Below are 22,225 nucleotides of genomic sequence, written 5' to 3' on the forward strand. Positions count from 1 at the left end.
GCCTTGAAGCATTACCTGCTGCTCTTCTCTGGGGGTCACTTTGACATGTATCAGTTAGAGAAGTGATGAAAAAGACTGAATGTGTACAATGTTCCCAAATGCTTAAGGAGAATTTAGAAGAGTGTAGGGGACTTCCCTGGTGGCTCAATGATAGGGAATCCACCTGCCAGTGGGCGAGACATAGGTTTGATCATTAGTCCAGCAGGATCTCGCATGCCACAGTGCAGCTGGGCCTGTGCACCTCAGCTACTGAGCCTGTGCTCTAGAGTCCAGAGCTACAACTACTGAAGCCCTCATGCCCTAGAACCCGTGCTCCACAACAAGAGAATCCACTGCTGTGAGAAGCCTGCATGCTGCAACTGGGGAGTGGCCCCAGATTGCTGTAACGAGAGAAAATCCTGTGCCAGCAGTGAAGACGTAGTGCAACCAAAAATAATAAATAATGAAATCGGGAATTTAAAAAAGTGATGGGAATTGGGAACTCCCAAATCCTCTGGGTAATTTCACTAGTAGCTGCTGGAGACATTTGCTGGTTACCTTTAACCTGCTTTGACCTCAAGACACAACCAAGTGTCACTGAGACACACCGATTGGTTAACCACCATCTGGAGTTGCCCTCAGGCTCCTGTGTTGGCCTAAGTCTGATGAAAGGTCAGTGAGAGGCACTGTCTTTCTTTACTCCAAAATGACCACACAGTGTGTGGCTGTTGCATGCCGTCCCTGGTTCTACTAATTTCCTGGGAGTGTGGAGCCTCGAGATGTGAGAGAAGTTTTTGAAAACATCCCTGGGAAACCAAGGTACAGTCTTGTAATGCAGTCTGACCGTGTGAAACCCCCAAAGAATGTAGCAGTGGTTTTGTTGTGGTTCACAAGAAATCTGTGGGTGGCCTATTGATTCTAAGTTCATAAAAATACATATGTATCAGGGACCAAAACTACATTTTTGAAGTGCTTAACCAGAAATTTTTCATTAATTAAACTGTACCAAGATATTCTCTGAATTTCACTCTCCCAGTTCTCTAGGACTGGCTGCTATCATACTTGTAGCCCAGATCAGCAGAGGTGGCCCCCAGCTGAGGATTCACCATGAAAGCACGGCTGGGGATCTACCACCTGCTCCATGCATCAGGCTGTTGCCGTCTCCAGCAGCTGACGACACAGCCTGGTCACTGGCCCATCACCCCTGTCCATCATCCAGTCTATCTTAACAGACTTACAGCTTGGGCTCACGAGTGTCCTCTCAGATGTTGCTATTGAAGCAGAATCGTGCAAAATCAGTCTTCAGAGTTTAAGGAGGGGATTTTTCCTAAGTGTGGTTGATGAGTTTGACATTTCAGGAGAAGAAACTTTTGTGCAAAGCATGATTAAGGCAGCCTAACAATATATCTCACTAAATAAGCTGGGTTTAGCTCAAATCTCATAGCAGGACAGCATGAACTCAGTTTTGAATTGACTTGGGTTCTAGTCTCCTTGTCAAAAGGTTGGAGTGTTGTCCTCATCAGTGGAATTTAGCTTTCTCTCTGCCCCAGTGATAATGACAAGAAGCATTAGGGAAGGATGTGATGACCATGGTGCATAAAGCCTTCCTGGGAAGGAGTGTGGTGTTCTGCTTATTGCAGGGGTAAAGTGGTGAGCTGGCAGCAGTGGCAGCTGGGACTTCCCCATACTCAATTTAAAACAAGCGCTGAAGCTCAACTCACATGTCAGGAGTTTAAGAAAAGTCTCCACACGCAAGGTGACTGTCTTTGGAATTCTTCGTTTCATTAAGGTTCTCACAAAATACAAAGCTCAAACATAACTGTCTACATCCACCACAGAACAGAATCAAGTAAGTGGTTAGCACACAATGATCTTTTTCATTTTTAAAAATATAAATAACAGTGTTCAAGGTTGGACAATTTTCTCCCGTGTGCTTCTCTGTAAGGCGTTATGTCGCAGGCCCTTCACTGATAAGTACGCGTACTTGTCGTCAGGAAGCACTGCCCACAGGCAGGGAAGGCCACTGTGGATGCGGTCCTGAGGGTGACACCCACGGATCCGTGTTGCCTCGGCCTGTGAAAAACTAAACGATCAATCAGACACCCTCCGATCAGTTCTCACAATTTCATTAATTTCGTTTCTACTACGAAGTAACAATAGAAAGGGGGTCACCTCCCAGTGGCGTTTAAGCTCTCGGGAGATCAATCATGAAGGGCAAGGAGGAGGAGGACAGGCTTTTTCCTGGATGGAATTTTTTCCTTTTATCCAGAAAAAAACCCCCAATAACCCACAGAGCTTAACGGGTGGCTTGTACCGAAACATTTTTCAGATTAAATAGTGTTGAGAGAAGGGGCAGTCTTCTGGGTGGGTGTTGGAGAAGAGGCTAAAGTGGGGAGGTCACCGCTGGGAAAACACCACTGCCAGTCCAGCCCCCCACGGGAGTCACATCGCCGGTGAGGCCTGGGGGCAGAGCCAGGGCCCCCGCCTTGGGCACGAAGTCCGAGGGGAGGCTCTCTAGCAGGCATTTGACCTGCTCCTGGCCCAGCTTGATCTTGTCGTCCAGCTCTCGCTGCTCGATGAGGAGCGTCGACTTCAGTTTCACGAAATGCCGGTAATCCTGGAGCTGCTCCTCGGAGAGGTAGTTGGCCAGGATGTCCAGCACCACGCGCTCCCTCCGATCCACATTCTCCTTGAGCTCCCGGGCGTCCTCGTGCTGAGCAGACAGGACCTTCCTCTTCTCGTTGAGTGAGCTCTGCCAGGGCAAGACAAGTGGGTCAGCAGAGGGCCAGTGTGGGGGGGGAAGAGAGCCACACTGCCTGCAGAGAGATCTTTTACAGGACAGGACAATATCTAAGATGCTATTTCAACCATCACTCTAAAGTAGGGAGGCGCAGATGTTTTGAAAATCAGCTTATTACCATTATGGTGCTTATGCATGGTCCAGCTTTAATTCAAGAGGCACTACATTCAACTAGTGGGGGTAATGGCTTTACTTTAGGCTTCTAGTCTTAAAAGGACAATCAGGATTCCACTTGTAGGGGGTCCTTAAGAGTACCAAAGTCCTAACGGCACGAAGTAGGTTGGTGATTGCCAGGGCCTGGGGGGAGGAGAGAGTGGAGGACTTGTTTCAATGGGTACCGAGTTTTGCGAGATGAAAAAAGTTCTGGAGATCTGTTGCACAGCAACGTAAATATACTTAACACTACTGAATTGTACAGCTAAAAATAGTTAAGACAGCAAATTTTATATGTGCTGGTGGTGGTTTAGTCACTAAGTCGTGTCCAACTCTTGCGAGCCCATGGGGACCAGCAACACAGGCTCCTCTGTCTATGGGATTCTCCAGGCAGGAATACTGGAGTGGGTTGCCATTTCCTCCTACAGGGGATCTTCTCAACCCAGGGATTGAACCCTCATCCCCTGCATTGGCAGGTGGATTCTTTACCACTGAGCCACCAGGGAAACCTATGTACTGTGTGCTCAGCTGTGTCCGACTCTTTGCAACCCCATGGACTGAAGCCCATCACGGTCCCCTGTCCAAGGAATTTTCCAGGCAAGAATACTGGAGTGGATTGCCATTTCCTTCTCCAGGGGATCATCCCAACCCAGGCATCGAACTCATGTCTCTTGTGTCTCCTGCATTGGCAGGTGGATTTTTTTTTCAACACTAAGTCACCTGGGAAGTCCTTTATGTAGTCCTTTATGTAGTTAACCATAATTAAAAAATTGAAGGGAAAAAAAGGCCAATTATCAAGGAATTCAAAGTGATGATTTTTCCAGTAGTCATGTACAGATATGAGAGCTGGACCATAAAAAAGGCTGAGTGCTGAAGAATTGATGCTTTTGAACTGTGGTGTTGGAGAAGACTTTTTGAGAGTCCCTTGGACTGCAAGGAGATCAAACCAGAAATCAAACCAGTCCTAAATATTCATTGGAAGGACTGCTGCTGAAGCTGAAGCTCTAATACTTTGGCCACCTGATTCAAAGAGCTGACTCACTGGAAAAGACCCTAGTGCTGGGAAAAATTGAAAGCAAAAGGAGAAGAGGGCAACAGAGGATGAGATGGTTAGATAGCATCATCAACTCAACAGACATGAATTTGAGCCAACTCTGGGAGATAGTGGACAGAGGAGCCTAGCATGCTGCAGTCCATGGGGTTGCATAAAGTCAGACCTGACTTAGTGACTGAACAACAACAACTATAAGAACTAATCCTGATGTATTTTGCGGGTGAGCAAGCACTTATGTGTACTTAAGAGTATAGACGGCATTGAAGTGTTAAGTTGAGCTCAATTCTGGAACAACTCATTTTCCTCTAAGAACAGCTCCAGTGTTCCCTATCTCACAGACCTGTGACATCCAGCCAGGTGACCCAACAGGAAACTTGGAATTACCTTCTGTTCTGTCCTTCCCCTCATCTAACATGCCCTGCTGATCCAAACTCATGCTCTAACTCACTCCTTGTTCTTTATCCCCAAGACAATGGTCTGAATTCACAGCCTAAACCCATCTTTCTAGAAGCCTCCCCATGGTAACATCCTTCTCCCCACTCCCTAGGCCAATCATGTAACGAAAGGAGTTCAAGGCTCTGCAGGCTAAATTCTGAAGTACTGACCCATAGGTCTTGGTGACGATGTTCTGTACTGGATTCTACTACCCCCCTCCAGACCCACTCTCCTCAGCCTGACTCAATGTCTAGTGAAGCTGAACCCTGCTGGGTGCTGGGTTCGGCCAGTGGCAGCCACAGCAGGAGACTGGGGGAGGTGGGAGAAAGAAGACACTGAGGCCTGTAGTCCTGGCTCTCTCCTTGCCAGGTGGCGGTGGCCGAAACCTTTCCTCCAGACGAGCTATGCCTATAGTTCTGCTAAGGGCCCCTTCCTTCTGCTTCTCTGGGTCCAGAGGTGATAATGGCTTCCCCACTGATGCTAGCTCCATGGGGACAGAGCAGCTTCATTACCCCTTCTTGCCTGTGTGCTAAGTCGTGTCCAACTCTTGTGACCCTATGGACTGTGAGCCTACCAGGCTCCTCTGTCTATGGAATTCCCCAGGCAAGACTACTGGAGTGGATTGCTGTGCCCTCCTCCAGGGGATCTTCCTGACCCAGGGATTTAACCTGTGTCTCTTATGTCTCCTGCACTGGCAGGCAGGTTCTTCACCACTAGTGCCACCTGGGAAGCTCTTCCTGGTCTCCCTTAAAAACAAGTAAGTCATGGAATCACTCTATGCTCTAGACATACCAACCACATGTAACTCAGTTCCTAAACGTGCCACGGTCGGCCTGGACTTCGTCCATAACATTCCTTCTAAATGGTGAAGCTTTTCCATTAGTCTGCCTGGCATTAAGAAAGCCCTCTAGATGCCACTCGTGGCCCTGAGTTTATCACTGTGCAGCAGCATACTAGACACAATCGCTGCTTCTACACTGGTCCTCCTCACTGTCTGGTGAGTGCCTTCAGGGGGGCTCTGTTTTCAGCCAGTGTCAGCCCTAGCACGCAGAGCAGCTGGTATTTGACAGGTTATGGTTCACTGCTCGCTGGATGGAAGGCAGGCAGGAGGGACAACACTTTAGAGGCAAGGACAGTAAGTTTCTAGGGAAACTGTCTGGAGGGAACAAAGGCCCGGCACATATACACAGGAGGGCACTGGTCCGGGGTGGGGGGTGGGGGTCCTGGGTGCTCCGAGTCCCATTCCTAAATGCTTAACCTCTAGATCTCTTCTAATCTTTCAAGAATCTATTTGCCAAGACATACCTTTCCTTTTAAGGCAGTACATTCGGAGAAATGATTGGGAAATCCCTAATTTCCAGGAGCCGGGAAGCAAAAGAGGTGCCTCTTACTTGCTGGAGGGCTGGTCACTCAGTGTACGTGAAGTTACAGCTCTGTTTATTGTCTGACCTCCTTGGCTAGTAAGTCCCATGCAGGCAGGGATCTGACTGCTTTATTCAGAGTATCCCAAGTGCCTACACCAGAAGGTGGCCTATACCAGACACGCAGTAAATACCTGCTGTACAGCTGAGCAGGTGAAGAATGCTCTGCAGCTCTGCAATGAAGTTCAAGGAGGTGGGATAACACCTGGGGACTATAGCAGGACTCCTGTCCTGGCTGCGTTGCTTACTTACTGGCCTCTAGTGAGAACTCTTTGAGGCTGTGTCTACAGCATCTAAGCCCACAGTGCCTGACCCAGAGGGAGCCCTGGGATTCTGTGTCGTGTTACCATCACTGTTGTTATGTTCTTCCAGTGAGGGGTGCAGTGACAACAGCGGGTATGTCCTCCCTTGGTGTCCCTGGCCCCTCACCCGCAGCTTCCCTGGAGCCTGAGTGCATGTTCCTGGGCCCTCTCCTCGTCCCCAACAGCTTTGTCATTCCTCTCTGTTTTTAATGTCCATCTTCATTATGCCTTTTGCCTTTTTCTGGGACAGAACGGAAGGAAAGAAACTCTGGCGCCCACGTTTTTACTTTCCTAGTAAGCATCCCTGAGGCTTAGGTGTCATGACATGACATCCTGGCGTGGAAGCTGCCTTCCCCTCTGTGCCCTGCTCACCTGTATGCCGGACCCCCCCTCCCCGCTCCAGAGAGATGGTGGTCTTCTCTAGAAGGACTCCTGTCTCACCGTACTTCTCTGTGTACATGGGGCTCTGGGGAGGTATGGAGGAGACTTGAAGGGAACTGCTAGGCCGCCTACCCTTTCCTCGTTACTGGCGTCTTCACCAAGGCCACTGAGCACGTTCTCCACGCGGGCCAGGCGCCCCGAGAGGGACAGGAGCAGGTTTACCACCTTGTCCAAGTCCCCAATGAACATCTTGTACTTGTCGATCTCATTGGGCTTGCAGAGCTCACTGATCCAGGCCTCCACCTCCTCCCCCAGGGCGTTATTGAGCTTGATGTCCATCAGTAGGCTCTCCTTGGCTTCCTGCAGGGTCTCGAGCTTGTGGGTGAGGCTTCCGATCAGCTCCGCCTGTCATGAGAGAGGAGACACACAGCAAAAGTTAGCCAGCCGAGTGGTCAGGGGCGACAAGATCCACTTCTAGTCGCATCCTCCCTGTCTTTTTTTTTGATACTCAGCTGAAGGCCCTCCTCTGCTCTGTATGGACTGCCCCCAACCTCAGACCACAGCCTCCTTTCGTTTCTCAGAACGTATTCAGTCCTCACAGGCTACGCACAATCACACGTCACCTTGGAATGCTGTCCAGTCATGTGCTGTGCACAACACTGCCTTCCCAACTGGTTTGTTAACTGCTCACTTTTAAAAGTCTTTGCAAGACATGTTCTCGTTTGATCCTCACAATAATACCACAGGCAGGCAGGGTATATATTCTTGTTTAACAGATAGAGCAGCCGAGAGAGCCTAAGATTACTGAGCTAAGTTGAATATTAATCACAGATACCACTTGTGGAGCAATTTACTATGAGCCAGACATGGTGAGGAAGTCTGCAGATTATCTCACTGAGCCTTCCCAGTGGTCTTGTAGGAGATACTCCCTCATCTATGCAGATCACTAGGTGAGGAAATTGGGACACTGGGGTGTGCTGAGTTTTAATCAGCAAAGGAGCATTAACCAGTAAGTCTTGTCCTCAGATGTGGGGGTGAGTGGTGAAGAGAAGGGAGAACTCTTCTTCTGAGATTCTACTGAACTTGGCTCTTTAATTTTCTCAGGCTCCTTCAGTTTAAGTAGGGTTCACAATGTCCTTGAAACGTCCAAGTTCTGGCTTGAATTAAAGGTGACAGGTCAGCGGTACTAGAAGGGCAGTCACCCAGTGAGCAGGGTTCAGTGGGTAAGGATGGATCAAAGAAGGCTGAACAGCACCAGGGTCAGTATCTAGCCCACTCAGTCTTTCCTCTGCAGATCCTGCCTTTGGTTTTTTGTTTCTTCGCTTTAATTTTATTGGAGTACAGTTGATTTACAATGTTATGTTTCAGGTGTACGGCAAAGTATTTCAGTTATACATAAACATATTCATTTTTTAGATTTTTTTCTCATATAGGTTTTCACAGAATACTGAGTAGTATTCCCCATGCTATTCAGTAAATCCTTGTTAGTTACCTACTTTATAGTAGTGTGTATATGTTAATCCCAAGTTCCTGCTTTACCCTCCCCCCCACCGTTCCCCCTTTGGTAACCATAAATTTGTTTTCAGCATCTGTCAGTTTCTGTCCTCATTTCTGTTCTCTTTATTCTGTTTCATGGCAGCAATTTCTACCATTCTGTCTTCTAGCTCACTTAGCCGTTCTTCTGCTTTAACAACAGAATAATTGACTCCTTCAAGCATATTTTTCATTCCAGTTGCTGTATTGTTCATCTCTGTTTATTCTTTAAATCTTCTACTCTTTGTTAAACATCTCTGGTATCATCTTGATTTGCGCCTCCATTCTTGGGGAGATCTTGGATTATCTTTGCTATCAGTACTCTAAATTCTTTTCCAGATAGGTTGCCTCTATTTCATTTAGTTGTGGTTTTTTTTTTATCTTGTTCCTTCATCTGGAACATATTTCTCTATCGTCTCATTTTGTCTAACTTTCTCTGTTTGTGGTCTCCACTTCTCAGGCTGCAGGATCATAGTTCTTGCTGCTAGTGTTTGCTCCCTGGTGGGTGAGGCTGGTCCTGGGGCTTGTGCAGGCTTCTTGGTGGGAGGGACTGGTGTCTGCCTGCTGGTAGATGGAGCTGGGTCCTGTCCCTCTGGTGGGCAGGGTTGTATCAAGGGGTGTGTTTAGAGGTGGCTGTGAGCTCAGCCTGTCTGCTGATGGGTGGAGCTGTGTTCCTGTGGGTTGTTTGGCCTGAGTGTTCCAGCACTGGTCTGTAGGCTGTTGGGTGGGACCAGGTCATAATACCAAAATGGCAGACCTCCAGGAGAGCTCACACTGATCAATAGTCTCTGGGGCCTCTGCCACCAGTATCCTTGTTCCCCAGTGAAGCACAGCTGACCCCAGCTTCTCCAGGAGACCTTTCAGGACTCATAGGTAGGTCCAGTTCAGGTTCCTATGGCGTTACTTCTTTATGGTGTGTCCCAGTGTGTGTGAAACCTTGTGTGTGCCCTCCAAGAGTAGAGTCTCTGTTTCCCCCAGTACTGTGGAACTCCTGACCTCAAGCCCCACTGGGGGTTCCTCCTCCAGATACCAGACCCTCAGGCTGGAGAGCCTGATGTGGGGCTCAGGACTTTTGCTCTTGCGGGAGAATGTCTGTGATATAATTATTTTCCAGTTTGTGGGTCGCCCACCTGGCAGGTATGGGGTTTGATTATGTCGTGAAAGTGTCCCCCGCTTCTGTCTTACTGAGGCGGCTTCTTTGTCTTTGAATGTAAAATATTTTTTCTGGTAGATTCCAGTCTTTTTGGTCATTGGCTGTTCAGCAGTTAGTTGTGATTTTGGTGTTTTCGTGAGAGGAGGCGAGCTCAAGTCCTTCTACTCTGCCATCTTTCCCAGAACCAAGGGGCTGCTTTTAGTTTGAGTGCTGGAAAGAGGAGAGTGAAAAAGTTGGCTTAAAGCTCAACATTCAGAAAACTAAGATCATGGCATCAGGTCCCATCACTTCATGGCAAATAGATGGGGAAACAGTGGCTGACTTTATTTTTGGCTCCAAAATCACTGCAGATGGTGATTAAAGCAATGAAATTAAAAGACGCTTACTCCTTGGAAGGAAAGTTATGACGAACCTAGTTAAGGCTATGGTTTTTCCAGTGGTCATGTATGGATGTAAGAGTTGGACTATAAAGAAAGCTGAGCGCAGAAGAATTAATGCTTTTCAACTGTGGTGTTGGAAAAGACTCTTGAGAGTCCCTTGGACTACAAGGAGATCCAACCAGTTCCATCCTAAAGGAGATCAGTCCTGGGTGTTCATTGGAAGGACTAATGTTGAAGGTGAAACTCCAATACTTTGGCCACCTGATGTGAAGAGCTGACTCATTGGAAAAGACCCTGATGCTGGGAAAGACTGAGGCAGGAGGAGAAGGGGACGACAGAGGATGAGATGGTTGGATGGCATCACTGACTCAATGGACATGGGTTTGGGTGGATTCCGGGAGTTGGTAACGGACAGAGAGGCCTGCCGTGCTGCAGTTCATGGGGTCGCAAAGAGTCGGACACGACTGAGTGACTGAACTGTCTCTTTCCCCGGCATGTCCTGGCCATTGTCTCCTTGATACGTGCTGTGCAGATGCAGTGGCCTGTGCACACTCCTGGGATGGTGGGGGCAGTGCTTGGTGCCCGCTCGCAGGTCTCAGGCAGGCAGCTGCTGTCTGCACACTCTTGGGATAGCAGGGGCAGTGCTTGGCACTTGCTCTGTTTTGTTTTTCAAAGACATCAACACTGGCAGAAGAATCATAGGTCTGCCTGTACAGGAGCTGACATGAACTCTGGGCTTCATGAGACAAGGATGGACAGAATGAGAAGAAAATGCCGAGAAGTGATGCAAAGAGGCTTCAGCAGGAAGAACCATCTACATTTTGCATTTTGATTTCTGAAAGCTATTGGTGGAGCTGTAATGTGATCCGTCACAGCCCAGCCAGATCAGCTAATACCAGCATCACTAAGCAGTCACACCAATCACTCCTGACCCAAAAAAGGGTGTATATTTGAATGGTATTTGAATTTTTCATTTTACCAAGCCCTTAACATGCAGAGATTTGGATTTTAAAACATAGTTAAAGAGGAATTTGAATAACTGAAGGTAGCAAGGGAAAGTTGGCTGTATTCAATAGCCATTCTCTGCTAGGCAGATCTTTCCAAAAAAACCTACCAACTTACTTATGCCCATGGAATTTAATGGGGAGAGAGGAGAGAGGTGTTTTGATTTTTTAAAAATAACTTACTAGTCTCTCAGGAGCTAATTAATTTGCAAAATCATCGACATTTAACCAACCACTTCTCATCTGGCATAAACTGTTAACTCACCGGCCTGAGCTGCTATTTATAAGGGTTCTCGCTGGAAACATAGTTTAACAGTCCCTCCCTCCCACCTTGCCATCTGCAGGCTGAAATCCTGCTGGGTCCTGTCCACCTCCTCACGGTTCCAGCGCCAACTTGGACACTGGACCAGGAGTCAGGAGATCTGGCTATGACAGAAAGTCATTCCCAGGCCAGTCACTCGACTTTTTGTATCTGTTTTTCTCATCCACAGCATGGGCATCCTAATGCCTGCCTGAAAATAATCATTCTGTTTAGTTACAGAGCTCTTTCTCTAAGCCAGGCACCATTTAGGCGTTTTCCTGTTTTCAATTACTACTCACAACAACCCAGTGAGATGGGCGCTGTTTCCCCCTTTTACTGATGAGAAAAGTGAGGCAGATAGCAGTATGTCACTTGCCCAAGCTTGGGCAGACAGAAAGGGGCAGCACTGGGCTTAGACCCAGGTCACCCAGCTGCAAGATTCAGGCTTTTTGTTGCTACGTTAAAACGGCTCAGAGGAATGTTGTGAGGCTCAGGTAAGATGAAGCAAGCACTTTGGAAGATATAAAAAGTGTTACACATTCAAGTTGTTCCTGTTTTGTGCTATGCTTAAGATCAGGCAGCCCCTTGAAGAACACATACCAGGCAGTCACTTGGGTAGATGACCCTAGGGGAATATAGCCAACCACTCCCCACCCCCAACACTGTTTTGCCTTCTGCTCAGCGGATTTGTGCTGACCGGGTTGCCAATAATGTCACTACACACACAGTCAGCCTCGACCTGTCTTCAACTAGACCTGTCTTCAACTAAACCGAGTAATTCAGGGCCCCTAGGGTTCCCAGGTGGTTCAGTGGTGAAGAATCCATCTGCCCATGTGAGAGACCTGGGTTCGATCCCTCAGTTGAGAAGATCCCCTGCAGAAGGGAATGGCTACCCACTCTAGTATTCCTGCCTGGAGAATTCCATGGACAGAGGAGCTTGGCGCACTACAGTTTGTGGGCTAGCAAAGAGTCGGACATGACTGAGCAACTAACACAGCCGTGTGGCCAGGGTTTGAGGACAGAGAGAAATTCAGGCTCCTGCTGGTAAAAACTGGGACTAAAGACATTCAACTCGAGGATCCAAGCAGCAGCATGGGCTGCTTTCTTTAGCTGCATTTCACTCGAGAGAGAAGTCAGGGGCAGTTTCTGTCCCGAGCAAGCCTCCATCCCATGCTGTGTGGCCTGACAAAGCAGAAAGGTCTGGGGGACCCACTGCCAAGGCATATATTCTCCAGCACGCTCTCTGTCAACAGTGGTTCTCGTTTTCTCTCAGGAAAGCTTGTGACCAGAAAGCTGTCACATTTACCTAGTTCGATCTCTTGGTTTCGAGATCTCTTGGATCCTGGTAACAGGATCTCTGACATACAAGAAGAAACATGATTAAATTCCTCAAAATTTAACGCAGCTCACCTCCCTCCCTCCCTCCCTGTGTTTTCCTATTTCTGTTACAACAGTCACCTCAGCCAGGAACTCCGGAGTCAGCCCTCTTTCCTCTCTTCCATGCTCCATATGTGTCATCTGCTACCAGGTTGTCCACTTTTACTTCCTCTTTTGAAAACTAAAATCCACTGGCTTCTCACTGTTCCTACTGCACCTCCCTCTCTGACCCATATCATCACGTTCCTGGACAGCTGTAACCCTTCCAACTACCCTCTCTTCCTACTGTCTGAGTCCGCACGTAGCTGCTAGAGAGACTCTTCTGGATGTAAATCCACCACATCTCTCTCCCTGATGATAAACCCCGGGAGGGGGCTGATGGCAGGCAGATGTCGGAAGCCCACATCAGGCCCCCTCCCCCATTCTTACAGCTAACACCCTGACCCGCAGAGGGCTCTGCAAGGTTAACTCCCCAGCTCGCTGGGGAGGGAGCAAGCCTGAAGGATGACCCAGACGGGGCTGAGTTTCCTGTTTCTCCCCCTTTTTATGTTCTAGCTCTGCCCTGTGAAGAGCCTCAACACTGAACTGCAGAGATGGTGTGGGAGCAAAAATGCTGAAAGAAGCCCCGCCTTCTGTGGGATAAAGCTTGTGGCGGAAATCCTGTTCTTCCCCTTCCTTCTCATTTTTTCCTCCCTTTCCCAGCCCTGTTCCCCGAGGTGACTCTCTTTGCACAGCCACATGGCATGGGCACTTAAAACTCCAAGAGAAAAAACCCTTCTTTCTGTCTAGAGGAACTGGGAAAATGACCCCATGGACTGAAGCTGTGAGGGGTCTCCCCACTATTTCTTTCTCTTATTGAGGGGAGTCCCATGTAGACGGTATAGCCGTGCAGGTTGCTGTGACATTGCGAGAACTTGTCTTTCTATTTCTAGCCAGAGGTCCAGGAAAGGGGCCTCTGGGAGCCAGAGGCTGGAGGAGGTGTGGGAATACTGGACAGGAGAGAGCAGGAAAGGGAGACCCCCTAACTCTGTGTCTGAACTGCCTAGGTCCTGGCTCACCCAGAAGCTGCATGTGTAGGACAGACCCAAAGCAGCACAGCTGAGGCTTTCAGGACTGAACTGTGACAGAACAACTCACCTGAGCTCCTGGCTCAGCCCTGAAAGGTGCCTGTGGGGGACAGACACTCAGGAGAGAGCAGAGGTTCTGCAAACCGAACTGACACTGGGACCGACACCCAGGGTGGGACGGAACTTGCAGCCTGAACCTCACTAGGCTGACTGCTTGCTAAAACAGAACAATGAATCCACATTCTCCAGAGGATTTTCACAGAACCCAGAGTTCTGTGAAAATGTTCAAATGCCATATTACCCCATATGAAAAGAACCAGTAAAATGTCAGCAACTTTCAAGTGAAGACCACCAACAGGTGCTAACCCTGAGATAAACAAACGCTGGGACTATCGAAGCCTTTAAAATAACTTTTCTAACTATGCTCCATGGTAGAAGTAAACACTTCTGAAATGAACAGTCAGACACTACAAAACAGTAACTAAATGGAAATTTTACAACTGAAAACTAATATTTGAAATTAAAAAAAAAATCACTAGCAGAATGTAGGAAAGTCAGTGAAACTGAAGAGAGATCAACAGAAATAATCCAATTTGAATGAACTGACAGAAAACATTAAAAATATGAACAAATAGTTTCAGACTTGCAGGGCCATATCAAAAGGTCTAATATTTGTGTCACTGGAGTCCCAAAAGGAGAAAAGGAAAAGATTAGCACATTAAAAAAAAAAAAAAAATTAAAAAAAAAAAATTGAAGACATACTGGCTAATAACATCCTGAATTTAGTGATAGACATAAGTTTATAGAATTAAGAAGCTTAGCAAACCCCAACAGGACAAATGAAAAAAATAAGGCCCATGCACATCATAACCAAACTGCTGAAAAATCAAAGAAAAATTTGAAAGCAGCCAGATAAAAACAACACATTGCATATAGAAGGAACAAGTATTCAATGGCTGTGCATTTCTCATCAGAAACGATGGAAGCAAGAAGAAATGGGACAACATTTTTACAGTGCTGAAAGAAAAGAATAGTCAACCCAGAATTCCATATCCAGTAAAAATTCTTTAGAAGTGATAGTAGAATATGGATATTCTTAGATGAAAGAAAACTAAAAGAATTTGTCACCAGCAGAAAAATGCTTAAAAACAGAAACACCAAAGGAAGTTTTTCAGGCTGAAAGGAAGACAGACCAGAGGGAAGCTTGGAACTTCAAGAATGAGGCAAGAGCAACAGAAACAGGCAGTTGAGAGTCATCTGGGTCACTAGTGGTCTCCTGGGGAAAGCCAGTTCTAAGGAACAACAGATTCTTTTTGAAATATTCCACCAAGTCTCTAAGCCAAAGTCTTCTGGCCTTCAGAACAGAATCATGGGATCTGGTTAAGCAGATCTTTGTCAAACAGCTGAAAGTATTAAACTGTCTTTAGATTTTATGTCTGTCAAAAGTTTACACAGTGAGTGTTTTATATTTTAAATAATACTTACATAAAGTGTGTTAGCCGCCCAGTCATATCCGACCCCATGAACTATAGCCTGCTGGGCTCCTCTGTCCATGAGATTTCCCAGGCAAGAATACTGGAGTGGGTTGCCATTTCCTTCTCCAAGGGGATCTTCCCGACCCAGGAATCAAACCCAGGTCTCCTACATTGCAGGCAGATTCTTTACTGTCTGAGCAATATTATAATTCATCATCCAGGCTATATATAAATTTATATATATATATATAAATAAAAAGTATGTTAAAGGAGAATGGATTGGAAATGCTAATTTTAAGTTTTAAAATATTAATAAGTCAGGACCTTAGTTTCCATCGACTCTTAGTGAGTTCTATGCCTAGAAATACATCTTTGGTTATTACTAACTTTAAACATTAGGTAGCACATTATTGCTTTGCAGAAGTCAGTGGAAGGCTATACTTGGCCTTAAGACAATCTTGACCAAGCATCACGTTTTTAAAACCATCCTTAGAAAAGCTTGTTATGTATCAGGAAGAGAACTGCATTTCAACTTCATGCTGAATCTATTAATAAATGCCTTCAACAACATCAATCAAAGCCTACATATTTCCTGTTTCCAGACCAGATATATAAATGCAAGTTACACACACATTCTATTACACATTAATAAACCTGTAGTTCATTAAAACAATCTCATAAGGTTCTCCACTGCCACATGATAAAATCCAAACTTTAGCATTTCAGACAAAGCCCCATATGACCTCCATGACCTCCTGTCCCCATGAATCCTCCCCGTTTCGCCTCCTTCCTGTCATTCACAGCCTTTCTTTGTTATCCTCTAAATTTGGTAAATTCTGATTTAATCACGAGACTATTTTACACCCCCAAATATCAAGCCTCCTTGATACTTAAAGGAAGTATCTCCCTTCGATACACACTAGCTCCCAATGCTTTTTCACACCTCTGCCTCTTCTGCTAGGCTATATCCTTTGTTTCCAACGCCCCCTTCTCTTCCTCTCCTGACTCACTCTGATTAATTCAACCTAAAATGTGACAATACAGGCATCAGAGCAGTTTTGTGTAAATAAAGAAGGAAATACAGCACTAAGTAAAAAAACCACAGCCCACATCTGGGACTAAGATTTGCTCGACAAATAGTACCTAATGTCATTTCCTGTGAGGATTAATCCCCTATTCCTTCAGCTCTCAGTCTAAAAATACTTCTTGTCACATAATCCTTAAGAGTGAGAGGGTGACAATAAAGTGATGAAAAAGCAGTGAAAAAAATAAAATCAAGATGGGGAGGAAAAAGCAGCAAATAATTTGCCATACTGCTACTGTAGGGCAGGGTATGTCTACACACAAAACACAAAACAACCGTAAAATATTCGGTTAAAGATGTCATGGCAACTTAGTATTTATAACGGTGTTTATATAGCCCCCTCTTTGGCAAGGTGGTTTCTCCCTCCAATCCCATTGAATGGGGGCCAGGAGACATGCTATGAAGCAGGCGTGGACGTAGGGAGGCCTTGGGCTCGGAGAACCTGTGTTACCACAGCAGCTGCATCGTGTCAGCATGTTGGCCATGCGCTGTGAGTCGGTAGACGAGAGAATGTCACTGACGGAGGTGTTTCCAAAACCCCTAAATCCTCCTGCCCCATTGCTCCTTGCTCCCACGGTCTATATCCTCTGGTCTCATTCCAACACATAAACAAGAGAGCTTAGGACACATACGATGGAATAAATGAAACAGAATCATATAAGAACGTTTCCTGGAACTGGCAGCACTGAGAAGCACTCACATTCCCAGCTCAGCACGAGGCGAGTTTTTTAACAAAGAGCCCTTTTCAGCAGACTGGCCTGAGATGTATGAAGAGCTGTAAGCACAGAGGCAGGCAGCCCCTGTGGGGCTGTGGGGAAAGCAGCCGGGCACAGCTGGGCTGAGATCTCCAGGGCGTGTGGGAAGACAGCAGCATCACGGTCATCCTGAAAGTGCTTTACATTTAAAATTTCTTTAGGAGCAGCAAATGCTAACAACTCAGTTCCAACACTGTGCTTTCAAGCTTTTGCCTGTGGTACAGCCAAGGTGGGGAGGGGATCTAAAGAGCAACACTTCGTTTTCTCGAAGTATCTTTTGACAATCAGTCTCTTTTTCCTTAAAGTTTCTAGACTTCCTAGTTTTCTTTTTGACCATGAAACACGAAATGAAAATGACACAGACCATTGGCATTGGTTGGTCAGCTGCTGAGAACAGCGTTGGGGTCCCCGTGTTGAACCAGAAAGCAGGGGACCTGGGTTCTAGTCCCAGCTGTGTGACTTGTAGGAAATCCACCTTAATCCCTCTACCCTTCACTCTTGCCATTTGTAAAAAGGACAAAGGCAGGACAGTTGTGAGGCAACGGCTCCAAGTGCCCTGCACGTGGAGAATCTCTGATGGCTCAGCGAGGTTGGTGATGTCACAGGCCTCCCACCGGCCCCCACCCGCCGCTGCTGTAAGGCACCAGTAAGCCTGCAAGAACTATCTTTCTGGAGGAACAGAACAAAGGCCCCCATTTTTTCTTTACCTTCTTTTCATTGATGTCTGCCTGCTCCTCTTCCTCATTCACCTCTTCTGGCATAGCTTTGATTTTGTTTAGAAGCTCGGCCTTGGGAGCAGACACGCTGTAGTAGGCAGGACAGTTGACCAATATGCCCACCGCTTCCTTGTCGTCACTCCTGGGTCAGAGAGAACAAGAGAGTACAGCCACATGCAGCTTCATTTCACCACACGTCTGTCCATTTGGAAACGTGTAAAAAAATTCTATGTAATATCTTCCCAGTGATTAGAATGACCTAATAAATATTTACGATTGACTGACCACTATGTATGGGGCTCTTGAAGCCAGAGTACTTGGGATAGAAAACTACCAAGGGCAATATTATGATGGGGAGTGGACTGTGGACACTTAACCTTTCTGCATGGTTTTCCTCTTGTGATAAATATCAGAATGATACTGACTTCCTGTTTCACAGAGAGACAATAGGGAGTCAAGACTTAGTCAGTGTGACAGTGTCTTCAAGGTGCTGCACCAACCTCAGGTTTTAGGTTAATTATTTCCTACTCCTCCTTGGTTTCCATGTTTCCGATGCCTACTCTAATTGTTGCTTGGACATTTACCAGTTTTCCTTTTTCAGGAACACTTGAAGCTCCAGGTAAGCCTGGAAAACCTGGAGCTTGCTGGTCAACAGTGAATGCATACAAAATGTAAACCCTACTCACTGGTTACACAGCAGGGGGGTTTTCAAGGATGGAGGACAATCTAGAAGTTGTGGACCTGATAACTATGGTCTTTGTTTTACTACGATCAAGCTGTCTCTCACACTCTATAGGTAAGACTCTCAGTTCAGTTCAGTCACTCAGTTGTGTCTGACTCTTTGCAACCCCATGGACTGCAGCATGCCAGGCTTCCCTGTCCATCACCAACTCCCGGAGCTTGCTCAAACTCATATGCCATCCAACCATCTCATCGTGTTGTCCCCTTCTCCTCCCACCTTCAATCTTTCCCAGCATCAGGGTCTTTTCCAGTGAGTCACTAGGTAAGACCCTACTCACTGAATAAAGGACTCTGTGGGCATAATTAGTTTTCTTGGACATAATCTTGTGACATTATTTAACATCTAAAACATCATTTTACTATGGAATCCAGAACCACCAGAAGGCTGTTTTCACTAATTTCCCAATTGATGAGGTTATTCCTCTACACAATATAGTTACCTTAATCCAGTTAGTGGGGGTGGGGGAAAAAAAACACGGGAAAAAGTCTTCTGATATGTCCTGCCTCCCCACATATTCATTGCCTTACAAATGGGCTTCTTGGGCATCTTATCTGATTACCTAAAGCCCACAGTGGCTATCTGCAGTCTCACATACAACAGGACGATGCTCACTTTAACCAGAAGATGGCGCATGTCATCCTTCTGAAATCCCTCAGGAAGCTCTCCATGCTGCCAAAGCCACGTGAGGATTTTACTTCTAAACTTTTGTTCTCAGGGATAATGCCAAGAAATGCTTTTCTAAGAATCTATGTGTCAGCTACTCTGGTCTTCCTATTGTGAGTGGCTGGAAGACAACCACCCATGGTGAACCGACTGGCACATCCATAGAGACTCATCTGTGGGTCCACAGGGGAACCAGTGGACTGCCTTGCACACTGTGGGTGCTTAAGAAGTGTTTGCTAAACTCATGGCCCTGGATAAGTCACTTCCTGTTAGTCTCTGTAAGAGACTGAAAGAGGAGAGGCTGGACAAGGTTACTGTTGAGGGCTTGGGTAAGGCAATCAGAGCCTTCGATAACGTATCGGACAGCCTGGAAACACCACACAGTTCTTCACTTTCCCTCCTCCCCCACAACTCAAAACACAGTGTTCCTGTAATTTAGTTAGGATCAGTTGGAAATTTCTAAAATGCAAGCCCAAATTTAGATGAAATGCTCTCTGATTTTATTTGTTGGTGGTCTTGAAGCCACCAACTGTGGCGCTCCAGCTTGTTGATTCATATAGTTTTCATTGAAAACTTGTAAGAAAATTAAAAAACCACTCTAATTACTCTCCCATAGCAGCTTCAAGGAAATCAAACATGCAAGGAAATACTGCAGTAACCCAGAAGAAATCAAAAGAAGGAAAAATACAAACTGCTCACGGTCCTCTCACTGGATCATCTCCCCCATGGAAGCAGTTTAATTTGAAGCCTGTCTGGGGACATTGCCAGGGACTTACCTCCTGGTCTCACGCCCTGGGAGGCTGATGGTTTTCTGCACAGCCTTCCTCTTTATGCTGTTTTCCTTCAGCAAATTAACATCTCGAGGAAACAAACCTTCCATCAGGTCCATAGTTGTCTTCATTCTGGAGTCTGGGTCCAAAATGTCTGCCAGAGATTTGTCTTGGTGGACAATTTCCTTGGCCAGAGTCTCTGTTCTGAGGTCTTCTGAGGTCTTCTGAGGACCAGAACTGACATTCTTTTCTAAACCTGGAGTCCCACTGGCTGGCTCGTGGATGGGGCTGCGGGTCTGCATGGGAGGTGGCTGTCCTGGGCTTGGCTGCTTGCTCAGAGACCCAGCAGGCTGGGGCAGAGCACCCGTGGTGGAAGGCGGGTTCGTCTCCTTGGTCTCGAAACTCTTGCCTGAAGTTTGCAATCTGGAACCCAGCAGCTGATTATCAACCAGATGGGTTGCACCAGGCATGGACCTGTCCTTGGCAACTGTTACCTTGGCAAGTTTGCTGGAGCTGTCAGGGATATTAAAAAAAAGAGAGGGGTGAGAGAAGAGTCAGCAGAGGGTGAAAGAAGACAGAGGGAAATTGGCACTGGGGTGCAGCTTCCAACACACGTCAGGAGATTCTGAGGTTGTTATCCCCACAAACAGCAGGGTCCAAAAGGGTCACAGAGAGGCTTTTAAGGGGGATGTGTGATTCTTAAGGGGGATGGATTGAACAGGAGTTCAGTTTTGGTGAATGTTGCTCTCAGATTCCAGAGCTTTATGAAAGTGAACAGAGGATAATGGTGGTGTTTAGAGGAAGTAACCACAAAGGTGCTGATGTATCTTCAGTGTTGTGCTAGGGAGTTATGTGTTGGGGAATGCTCCTTCCCCATTCTTCTGGCTTCCAAGAAGAGGTTTTCCCTAAACATTACTGACCTTCAGCCTTCCTCTTCATTCCTTCCTATGGATACAGCGAGACTCTGCAAAGAGAAGCTGCCCACGGCCCATTCCTAGTCCAGCCTCTTTTTTGAGAGTAAGGCTGCCTCCAGACTCGCTCTTGCATGCTCACGTGTGTGCCTGCTGTGTGTGTGTGTCTAGCACAGCCTGTGACTAGGTGTGCAACCCTTTTTAATTTGAGGTTCAGTATCAGGCAGAAGCCATATTCTCCAGGATCAGCTCTCTCAGTAATAAGAGTGATTATTTTTGTCTCCTGTATGCCTTTTTTTTTTGCCTTATTTCTTAACTGATTCAGAACTCTGGGCAGGGAAGAGGGATGTTGTTTATTTGGACTCTCTGAACCTGCCACGCCCACAGAAGTAAACCTGGCCTCTTGGGTTCTGGTTTCCATTTCCATTAGTCTCCCTCCTCAGCGCCCAAGGACTGCTAGCATAATGACTCGTTGCTGTGCTCAGCCATGTCTGACTTGGCAACCCTGTGGACTATAGCCCGCCAGGCTCCTCCGTCCATGGAATTTTTAAGGCAAGAATACTGGAGTGGGTTGCCGTTTCCTCCTCCAGGGAATCTTCCCCACCCAGGGATGGAACCCGCATCTCCTGCACTGTAGGTGGCTTCTTCACCGCAGAGCCATTGTGGAAGCCCTGCATAAGGACTACCAAGGTCAACAGATGAAACAGTTCTGTCATCTCGTGAAACTGACATGGCTCTCCAGGGGCCAGCAGAGGCAGCTCAGGGCAGCCTGGAGCATGGAAATCTTACCAGGGTGGCAGACCCTTCTCCCCTGGCAGAGGGCTGCGATCTCACCTGGAGCGGGGCTCCAGGTAGCCCTCCTCCCACTGGGCCGGGCACACAGCTTCGGGGGGAGGCGGAGGGAAGTGGTCCAGGCCCTGGGCCGGGGATGCCTGGCCGGTTGTTGGCGGCGGGGGTGGCGGCGGTGGGGGCGGCGGCAGTGCGTCGCAGCGGGGGCTGGAAGTGGCGGTGGGGCGCGGGTCCCTCACAAACACCTCATCGTCCTCGCAGTCCTCACGAGGTGGTGGGGAAGCCAGGAGGGCCGACTCGGAGATCCGGAGGGAAATCCTGCCCGGAGTGCCTGGGGCCCCGAGAGGCGTATCCAGGTCGGAAGTGCTGCTTGAGCTGGGGGCATCCTGTGGCTTGGGGTAGTGCTTCAGGGGCTCCTCAGGGAGGCTCTCCTCTCTGACCGCGTAGGCCCGCTTCGTCCAGGGTGGGGAGGCCCGCATCCCTGCGCGCTCTTCCATCCCATGCTCAGGGCTGGGAGGCTGGGCCGGGCTGTGGCCGCCGCCGCTTCTGGGGGTTCTGGCTGGCGTGGAGGGCTGGGCCGCAGCCTGTGAACAATAGCTCGAAGGGCCAGGGGCAGGCAGGACCGAGCTCAGGGGTGCAGCCCTGGTGTCTGGAAGATGCCCATGAGCTCCCGAGGACAGTGGCGGAGGGCAAGGAGTTCTGCTGGCCTGTCTCGGAGGGTCCAGCGGCCCTGCACCCCCGCTGGGCACAGAAGCACCACCACTCCCTGCTTTGCATCCCGAATCCCCCCAGTGAGGGCTGGGATGGTGTCTGAGCGCTGGCGTCTCTTCACGGCTGGAACAGCTGAATGGCCTGGAGCGGGATACAGACATGTGGGTTAGCAATGATGAAAAGGGGCAAATGCTAAGCCCAAGGTGCATTCCACAGATGGGACAAGCCTCTGATGGGGAGAAGGACCCCGGAGAAACTGCACACTGCCC

General features: G+C 47.7%; 1 protein-coding gene across 4 annotated transcripts in view; it reads right to left on the reverse strand.

Moving 5' to 3' along the window:
- Nucleotides 1–1,736: 1,736 nt before the first annotated feature.
- SHROOM3 (shroom family member 3) overlaps nucleotides 1,737–22,225 on the reverse strand; it is a 322,301-nt gene continuing 301,812 nt past the window's right edge. Inside the window, exons 6-11 of one of the 4 annotated variants that reach the window (XM_081584642.1) lie at nucleotides 21,291–22,097; nucleotides 19,552–20,058; nucleotides 17,362–17,512; nucleotides 6,658–6,930; nucleotides 2,510–2,731; nucleotides 1,737–2,052 (exon numbers count right to left, since the gene is read on the reverse strand). In XM_081584642.1, the coding sequence (XP_081440768.1) occupies nucleotides 1,885–2,052; nucleotides 2,510–2,731; nucleotides 6,658–6,930; nucleotides 17,362–17,512; nucleotides 19,552–20,058; nucleotides 21,291–22,097 (2,128 nt within the window). In that variant the 3' untranslated portion in view covers nucleotides 1,737–1,884. Of the gene's footprint in view, nucleotides 2,063–2,089; nucleotides 2,732–6,657; nucleotides 6,931–17,361; nucleotides 17,513–19,551; nucleotides 20,059–21,290; nucleotides 22,098–22,225 lie in introns of those variants that run through there. The other 3 variants (XM_081584663.1, XM_081584652.1, XM_081584633.1) reach the window with 3 other exon arrangements.

Source organism: Giraffa tippelskirchi, chromosome 1, assembly GCF_054371585.1.
Source record: "Giraffa tippelskirchi isolate mGirTip1 chromosome 1, T2T-mGirTip1v1.2.pri, whole genome shotgun sequence".
Classification (NCBI taxonomy): domain Eukaryota; kingdom Metazoa; phylum Chordata; class Mammalia; order Artiodactyla; family Giraffidae; genus Giraffa; species Giraffa tippelskirchi.